The 9,711-nt window shown below is 46.3% G+C and overlaps 1 protein-coding gene across 1 annotated transcript; it reads right to left on the reverse strand.

The window, feature by feature from the left end:
* Positions 1-1,995: 1,995 nt before the first annotated feature.
* LOC136647601 (mas-related G-protein coupled receptor member D-like) lies at positions 1,996-2,982 on the reverse strand. Its single transcript, XM_066623228.1, has one exon. It carries the CDS (start codon positions 2,980-2,982, stop codon positions 1,996-1,998), a length of 987 nt encoding a protein of 328 aa, XP_066479325.1.
* Positions 2,983-9,711: the final 6,729 nt, after the last annotated feature.

Consider the following 9,711-nt stretch of genomic DNA (forward strand, 5'->3'; position numbering starts at 1 on the left):
TCTAAGCCAGTGACCAGCAACACCTAACCTTCCCCCCACTGTAATCACTGGGGTTGGTGTCATCCAGACTGGTAACTCCTGGTGTCACCCCCATTAACTTCATTCATTCATTTTACTATCCAACAGTACAGGTCACTCAACCAATCGGTAGCCAACCAGAAAACAAACTAACTAAAATGGCCAACTTGATGACACTCACACAACTGAGTAGGAATTCTAGTATTAGCTCTTATATATGGAAAAAGGAGCTGACTCATAACAACATCTTATTGGTTACCTGCTGGGTCAAAATAACACCTCCTTAACTCCCAGAACACTCAGACTCATTGGTCAGTTTTGAGTTAAGGAAATTCACTTTGGGCACAATCCAAACTTGCCCTGGAACAGGCAAGTCAGGAGGCCTGCGCTGTATCCAGCGCAGGATAGTGGCGAGAAGCAGCTCAGCCAGAGGTAAGGGGAAACCTTTCCCCTTACCCCTGGATAAGGGCTGCTGGCACCTTTGGGTCTCCTCGGACCTGTGCCACCTCGAGGTGGCACAGGTCCGAGGAGAGTGGAGCGGCTTGAAGCTGCTCTGCTCTCTGTCGAGATAGGGGTTGGGATCTGGCATAACTGCCAGATCCCAGCCCCACCTCCCTCTCCCTGCCCGCCTGCCACCAGGGTCACTCATTGCCCTCCCTCCCCCTGCCCAGGAATGTCTCCCTCCCTCCCCCTCCCCACCTTCCCCACGCCTACCTTTTAGCCTTGCATTGGTGCATCTGAGCCGACACAAGGAGCCATGGGCGAGCCGGCACTTCTGAGAGCGCCAGCCTAGCTTCCTCCCACGGAGGCACAAACGTGCTTTACGGCATGTTTGTGACCCTCCCAGGCTGGCCCAAGGGACTTAGGCCAGCCTAACTAAAAGTTAGGATTGTGCCCTTTGTTACATAAGTCATTTATACTTCCTTTTTCTGGTTATTTGGTTATAGCTATTGTTAGAACACAGATATTTCGATGTGGTTTGTTTCATTCCATTCTGCATTACACATCAAATGATATTTAACATGATGATATTATTCCTAAAAACTACAATCTCCACAATTTTGGTCACTAGTGGTGTCACCTTCCTAATAGTGTATTAGTTCCATGCTGTATCATAACAACGTCTCATTGGCTCTTTGAACGATGAACCTCATCGTTCCGTTTTGATTTAAGGAAATCTACTTTTTGTTACATACAACAGTTGTATTTTTGTTTTCTGGTTCTTTGGCCATAACTTTTGATAGAACACTCTGGTTTCTTCATTGCATTCTGTTGCAAACTACACATCAAACTGTATATAACATAATGGTATTATTATTCCTAACAACCACAATTTTTGCGATTTTGGTCACTAGTGGTGTCACCCTCCCACCCCTTGACCCCTGCTAGCTACACCACTGTACTTTGTATCCTTTGGGGTGAGCAGTGGGCAGGGTGGGAAGGATCTGGATGGGATTGGAGTCACTGGGAAGTGCAGGGCACTTGGAGTCACTGGGAAGAGGGCAGGGCTGGTTATTGGTGGCAATGGCACTGGAAATATTCTGTGTTCCCCACTCAGATTTGCATGTGCTCTTGAGTCCATTTGGACTGGCACCAGCCAAAGAGCTGATATGACCTGAGTAGCAGAAAGTGATATTCTGTTACTTCCCTCTCCCTCACGTCATGATCCCCAGCCAGCCCATTGCATACAGCGGAATCAGTGCTGGCTCGTCTGCGTGTTATAAGATTGGACCAAAAAATCTGGAATTTTTCTAAGGATTCCATTTTCTTTTCTCCAGAGACATCCTCCTCCTCCTCAAAAACTCTTTGCAGGATGAGCTTCATGTGCACAGTATATTCACAGGGAATGGTGGACTATCTCAATCCATTTATCAGCTTCCATCAACCCAAAACTTCAGTCAAAAGTCTAGAAGAATCTGCAGGGTATCAACTTAATTGAGAATGCTCCAATTTGAGGGGGGGGGTAATTATATACACTTACACTGACACTTGGATTTGTACAGAGAGCTGCAGTTCTTGTCCATGGACATTCTCCTCCTGTTTGAAAACTCTCTGGAAGATGAGCTTCCAGTTTTCTCCACCCAGACACCTCTTCTTTCGTCCAACCAGGAAATAAATCAGTAGGTTAATGAAGCTATTTAGAGATGCACATAAATACCCAGCACTGAAACTATAAATTTGTACAAAAGAAAAGTAATCAGAAGACAGAACCTGAAGATGTATGGCATTCAATGGGAAGGCAAGGAAGAGGAAAAAGAAGAGAGCAAGTAAGATGGCCATTAAAAGTTTCTTCCGCTGACGCTGTTGTGTTTTAAAGCAGAATTTGATGACCAGAACTAGCGAGCAGATAGTGACGACTGGGAGGCAAACCAGGGCATTCACAAAAATAAGATACAGCAATTTAACATTTTCTTCCAAAAATACAAAGGTGTAACAAATTCCATGCACCAGGAAACAAAAGATCCATACAAGGGCACACAGTATGGTGGACAATTTTTCCGGCCGGTGGCATCGATACCAGATTGGGAAGAGGACAGACACACACCTGTCAACACTGATGATGGTCAGGAGAAACTGACTGACGCTGAACATTAAATGGAACAGCGGCACAGCCATAACGAGAACAAGAAAAAAGGGAAGTGTAAGACAATAACTCTCAAAAAGAGGCAAAAGAACTATAGGAATTATAAATAGGAGGACTGCAAAGTCAGCAACAGCCAAGTTCAGGATGTAAGTGGTGACAGGAGTCCTCTTCATGCAGAAGCCAAGTATCCAGATGACTGCTCCATTCCCCAGAAGTCCAAATACGCAGGGAACACAGATGAAGGTGGAGATAACAGCCAGTTCTACATCTGTAGCATAACACCATGAACTATTATCGAAATCAAGAGTACCATTCTCTAACGTATAGTTTTCTAGTTCAGCACTCACAGGAGATGAGGGAACGACACTGAAAGTGGTCATCGCTTGTTTATGATTCTTGACTCCTCTTCTTGGATAAATGCCCCTGACAAGAAAAAGAGAGACATGGATTTAATTTGTGCCAGACTGGTGAACACGTAGCGATAGAGGAAGAGTTTTCCAGTCTGCTACTGATGGCCTCATGCATTGAATGAGTGACATGCACTAACGGAGCTTCAGATGGAAACCGTCTATTGATACTTCAGTTTCCAAGGCTGCTCAACATTGATCAACAGTTCTTATGCTCTGACCCATGGATGAGGGCAAGCACAGATGTGCTGTTCTAGGGCTATGCAGGAACCTGATATTTCAGAAAAAGATATATTCCGAATGATCACATTTGCTTTGTTGTTGTCTCGCCCTCTGCCACTCCAGTGTAGTTTTGTTTTTTTACAAAATTGAGTAGTGCAGAAAGTGGTATATGTTTTCATTTCATTAAAACCATTTTCTCCCACCTCTGCTTATGAGGCAAAGATTAACTAATAAGCTGTGGAGCATCTGATGCACGAAAACATCACACAATATACTGCCAGCTGTTTGCATAAGACCCTTATGGCATCCATATTCCCTGCAATCCTTGAATCACCCTTTACTGACTCCTCTGACTGGCATGGGGCTCTCTAAGACATCATGCAGGAACACTTGCAGTCCTACCACCTGAGACCGTGTAAGCAAACATGGGACTTTCTGTCACATGTGTGCTCCCTATCACTGAGATACTGGATTATGACATCTCCAAGATTTTATGTTGGGGTTTTCACATACATGTGAATAAGTAGGAGTCAGAAGCCTTCAGAGATATTTAGTGGCAGACAGTAGTGGATTGGTATCCTGCACTGGTAGAGCAATTAATTGGAAGCCCCTTCCCGGCTCGTAAGAAAATATCTAAGGTTTTCCTCAAAGCTCACAGGCAAGACGTCCAGGAGACCTCGCTCACTTGCTGCTTCTTAGCTTGCCAGTAACAGCAAAGAAGTGTTATTGTACTGACTATCAAGATAGTCATCAGCTCAGAAGCAAAGCCTGGATACATAAAGCTCTCAGTTCTCAAAAGGCACTCTCTGATATCAGATTCAGTCTACATAAGAACATAAAAACAGCCCCACTGGATCAGGCCATAGGCCCATCTAGTCCAGCTTCCTGTATCTCACAGCGGCCCAACAAATGCCCCAGGGAGCACACCAGACAACAAGAGACCTCATACTGGTGCCCTCCCATGCATCTGGCACTCTGACATAACCCATTTCTAAAATCAGAAACATACACATACACATACACATCATGGCTTGTAACCCGTAATGGATTTTTCCTCCAGAAACTTGTCCAATGCCGTTTTAAAGGAGTCCAGGCCAGACGCCATCACCACATCCTGTGGCAAGGAGATCCACAGACCAACCACACACTGAGTAAAGAAATATTTTCTTTTGTCTGTTCTAACTCTCCCAACACTCAATTTTAGTGGATGTCCCCTGGTTCTGGTGTTATGTGAGAGTGTAAAGAGCATCTCCCTATCCACTCTGTCCATCCCCTGCATCATTTTGTATGTCTCAATCATGTCCCCCCTCAGGCGCCTCTTTCCTAGGCTGAAGAGGCCCAAACGCCGTAGCCTTTCCTCATAAGGAAGGTGCCCCATCCCAGCAATCATCTTAGTCACTCTCTTTTGCACCTTTTCCATTTCCACTATGTCTTTTTTGAGATGCGGCAACCAGAATGGGACCCAATACTCCAGGTGTGGCCTTACCATCGATTTGTACAACGGCATTATAATATTAGCCATTTTGTTCTCAATACCTTTTCTAACGATCCCAAGCACAGAATTGGCCTTCTTCACTGGCACCGCACACTGGGTCGACACTTTCATCGACCTGTCCACCACCACCCCAAGATCTCTCTCCTGATCTGTCACAGACAGCTCAGAACCCATCAGCCTATATCTAAAGTTTTAATTTTTTGCTCCAATGTGCATGACTTTACACTTACTGACATTGAAACGCATCTGCCATTTTGTTGCCCATTCTGCCAGTCTGGAGAGATCCTTCTGGAGCTCCTCACAATCACTTCTGGTCTTCACCACTTGGAAAAGTTTGGTGTCATCTGCAAACTTAGCCACTTCACTGCTCACCCCTGTCTCCAGGTCATTTATGAAGAGGTTGGAAAGCACCGGTCCCAGGACAGATCCTTGGGGCACAGCAATTTTAACTTCTCTCCATTGTGAAAATTGCCCATTGACACCCACTCTCTGTTTCCTGGTCTTCAACCAGTTCTCAATCCAAGAGAGGACCTGTCCTCTAATTCCCTGACTGTGGATTTTTCTAAGCAGCCTTTGGTGAGGGACCTTCTCAAACGCCTTCTAAAAGTTCAGATATATAATGTCCACAGGTTCTCCCACATCCACATGCCTGTTGGGTGGATAACATCAGGGCCCGGTGACTTATTGGTCTTTAATTTATCAATGAGGTCTGAAACATCTTCTCTTTTAACCTCTATCTGACTTAACTCCTCGGTCAAGAGGGGCTGTTTGGGCAGCGGTATCTGCCCAAGGTCTTCTGCCGTGAAGACAGATGCAAAGAACTCATTTAATTTCTCTGCCATCTCTAAGTCAACCAGAAGCCTTCAGAGGGCCAACCGCTTCTCTGGCGGGTTTCCTGCTTCTAACATATTTGAAGAAGCTTTTATTATTCCCCTTAATGTTGCTGGCCATGCATTCCTCATAGTCTCGCTTGGCCTCCCATATCACCTTCTTACATTTCTTTTGCCACAGTTTATATTCCTTTTTATTCTCCTCATTAGGGCAAAACTTCCATTTACGGAAGGAAGCTTCCTTACCCTTTACAGCCTCTCTAACTTGGTTGGTTAGCCATGCGGGTACCCTCTTGGATTTAGTGGAACCCTTCTTTCTTTGTGGTATACACCTCTGCTGGGCCTCCATTACTGTTGTTTTAAGCAGCCTCCATGCACTCTGGAGAGATTGGACTCTTTTTACCCTCCCTTTCAACCTCCTTCTAACCAGCCTCCTCATTTGAGGGAAGTCCGCCCGTCGGAAGTCAAGGGTTTTTGTTAGAGATTTGCCCGGTATCCTTCCCCCAACGTGCATGTCGAAATGGATCGCAGCATGATCACTGTTCCCCAATGGCTCAGTAACATTGACATCTCTAACCAGGTCCTGTGTACCACACAATATTAAATCCAGAGTCACCTGTCCTCTGGTGGGCTCCATGACTAGCTGCTCTAAGGCACAGTCATTTAGCATGTCAAGGAATCTGGTCTCCTTTTCATGACCAGAACACAAATTGACCCAGTCAATATGAGGATAATTGAAGTCCCCCATGATTACAACCCTGTCCCTCCTTGTCACCTCCCTGATCTGTTTCCTCATTTCAAGGTCTCTTTCCAATTTCTGGTCTGGAGGACGATAGTACGCCCTCCGTATTACATCGCTCCACAGGCCTGGTAATTTAACCCACAGAGATTCTACGGTGGAGTCGGACCCACCTTCAATCTCTACTTTGCTGGATTCTATCCCTTCCTTAACATAAACGGCCACCCCACCTCCAACACGCCCCTGCCTGTCCCTCCTGTAGAGTTTATAGCCCGGGATTGCGGTATCCCACTGATTCTCCGCATTCCACCAGGTTTCCGTTATGCCCACTATGTCAATGTTTTCCCTTGTCACCAGACATTCCAGTTCTCCCATCTTTGCTCGTAGACTTCGGGCATTCGCATAAAAGCATTTGTACACGGAATGCCCTAGGATGGGCTGCTTATTTGATCCTTTGTCCCCACATCCTCTCACTGTGCCAAACCGTCTATCACATCCCATCACCCTACCATTCCCAATTTCTTCTCCTACTCTGCCTTTGTCTTGTTGTTCTCTAACCTCCCCATCCTCGTCCCATAGGGATGAGGAGTCCCGAACCAGATGCCCCTCGGCTCCTGTCGGCCTTCCTCCAGGGATCAGTTTAAAAGCTGCTCTGTCACCTTTTTAATGTGATGCGCCTGCAGTCTGGTTCCATTCTGGTTCAAGTGAAGCCCGTCCCTCTTGTACAGGCCCCGCTTGTCCCAAAACGTTCCCCAGTGCCTAACGAATCTAAACCCCTCCTCCCTACACCACCGTCTCATCCACGCATTGAGACCCCTGATCTCCGCCTGCCTAGCTGGCCCTGCGCGTGGAACAGGTAGCACTTCAGAGAACGCTACCTTTGAGGTCTTGGCTTTCAGCTTCCTACCTAATAGCCTAAATTTGGCCTCCAGGACTTCCCGGATACACTTGCCCACGTCGTTGGTGCCGACATGCAGCACAGCCGCTACCTCCTCCCCAGCACTATCTACCAGCCTGTCTAGACGAGAAGTGATGTCTGCAACCTTCGCATCAGGCAGGCAAGTCGCCATGCGGTCCTCACATCCATCGCAACCCCCCCTCTCTATGTTTCTAATATTTGAATCCCCCACTACAAGAAGCCCCCGACCCCTCTCCAGCCGAGGAGTATCCTGAGTGCATTCAGATACGAACCAGTCCCCTGGAGAAGGGGTCCCCCCTAGGGGATTGTTTCCCTCCTCCCCAGGATGACGTCCTCCAGCCCCGAGACTTCCCACCAGGGCAGCTGAGGAGCTGCACGCCTGAGGTTGGGACAAAGCCTGATTGTCCCCGGAAGTCTCCCCACGGTCCTTCTCTGCCTGTCTCTGCTTCTCCAGGTCGGCCACCAAGGCTTCAAGGGAGCGAACGCTTTCCCTGAGACCCTGGAGCTCCTTGCACCGAGGACACACCCATGACTTATGCCCCAGAGGCAAATAGTCATACATGTGGCACTTGATACAGAACACTGCATAGCCCCCACCCTGCTGCATACACTGACTGCATAGTGTAACCCTACACTGGTTAGCTGTCCTCTCCTCAAGGGAAGGGAAGAGAAGGCAGTGTCTGGGTCTCTAGCCTCCTCACCCTGCTGCTGAACTCACCCAGATGCTAAACTCGTGGTGCTTTACCTGGCACTTAGTTCCCAGAGGTACTGGGTGTCCCAGAGGCCGCACATACTCCTGCAGAGAGGCTCACGCAGTGGCAGGCCCTAGCTTTATACCCCTAACTAGCTCCTCCTCCTTCCCTCCTTGCTGATTGAAAGGGGGGCTGGTCTTCCCAAGTGAGATTACAAAAGCTCAGGAAGACAAAAGGCTGTTGATGGGCTTAATCTACTCTGCAGGCCCCTGAATGGGTTGCTTGGATTAGCCTAATGGGACTCTTATCACCTTCTACAGGTCAATGACTAGGCTAAATTGCCTGAGTGATTGGGAACTGGCCCTTCCTAGGTTCTTACCCTCCTAGTTCAGTTCTCTTAGGCTGGACTGTTTTTTAACCTCAACCCAACTTTTATTTGAATTTGTTTATTTATTGCTCTCACCTAGATCCTATGTCCCAATTTACTGAACTGTTTAGGTTATGTTCTAACTTAGATTAAGTTTAACTTGGGTTAGGTATAGGGTTAATTTAAAACAAAGTAGAAAAACCTGCTTTCCTCTTTATCCTCCTCTGTTTTATTTATTTTCCCAAGTGCTTGACCCTTGGGCTCTTACTCCCGAGTAGGACTCTGTTCCTGCTCAGAGTAGACCTATGTACACACCTACGTATTTATTTTTATTGCCCTCACCTAGCTCCTGTGCCCCACCTTGCTGGACCTTAGATTCCCTCCCTTAGGTTAGATTAGGTGCTACCTTAGGTGAAGCTAAATTTCAATGTTGATTTAAGGTTAAAGTTAGAAGACAAGGAGTTAGAAAGACAAAGAGTTAGAAAGAGTACACTTACCTTCTCCTTCTTGTCCTCCTCCTCTCCTTCTCCAAAACTCAGAGGTCCACTTGCCTTCTCCTTGCCCAGATGCTAAACTCACGGTGCCTTACCTGGCACTTTGTTCCCAGAGGCACTTGGTGTCCCGGAGGCCAGGCACGCACCTGCAGAGAGGTTCATGCGGTGGCAGGCACTAGTCTGATGCTACAATAGTGCCATTTTGGTTTTTAAAAAGTCTGAGTCACAAGAACATTAGTTCAAATAACAGATGCTAATCGTATGTACTGTATAGATCTAGATCTTTTACAGGATTTATGGAAAGGTGGTCCTTGGTGATTATTTAAATGAGAATGTTGTGGATTTTTGTCTCTTCATCAATAACTGCATATCCATGACTTCTGCAACTCTTCCTACTAAAGAAAAAAAAAGTTGGATCTATACTTTAAAAACCAACTTGTCAACAGTGTTTCTTTGCATTTCTGAACTGGAAGGAAATGCAAGATCCTGAGTTTTCTAGGTAAGGGGGTGCATCTCAGACACTGCCTCGACAGTACAATGTCTGAGCTTGTGTGTACGCAGTCACAAACACCATTAAATAGGGATGCAGAAACATCTCCCAGCAAGGAGTTTGCCCATATCCCCAGCATGTATTCTTCTCAGCCTGCTTCAGATATTATATTTTGGTAAACTTCAGTCTGGAGAGTTTGATCACTAAGTGCACAGCTTCTGTACAAAAGTTTTATTTTAAAAAGGCTTTCCGTGGAAACAATGACAAAATGTATGAAGTTGTTTATCAGGAGGCACCCAGAAAAATAATCTAACAGTTCATTTCACGTGTTCATATAAGATTTAACAATACCAGATAACAGCTTCCTGTCAGAAACATGTGCCTAGTATGTAGTGGTACAGTATTTTTGAGTTATAGATCAGAGCGTGGTGATAACTGTCTGAAACCCATGAGT

The sequence above is a fragment of the Tiliqua scincoides genome, chromosome 4 (assembly GCF_035046505.1).
Source record: "Tiliqua scincoides isolate rTilSci1 chromosome 4, rTilSci1.hap2, whole genome shotgun sequence".
Lineage (NCBI taxonomy): Eukaryota > Metazoa > Chordata > Lepidosauria > Squamata > Scincidae > Tiliqua > Tiliqua scincoides.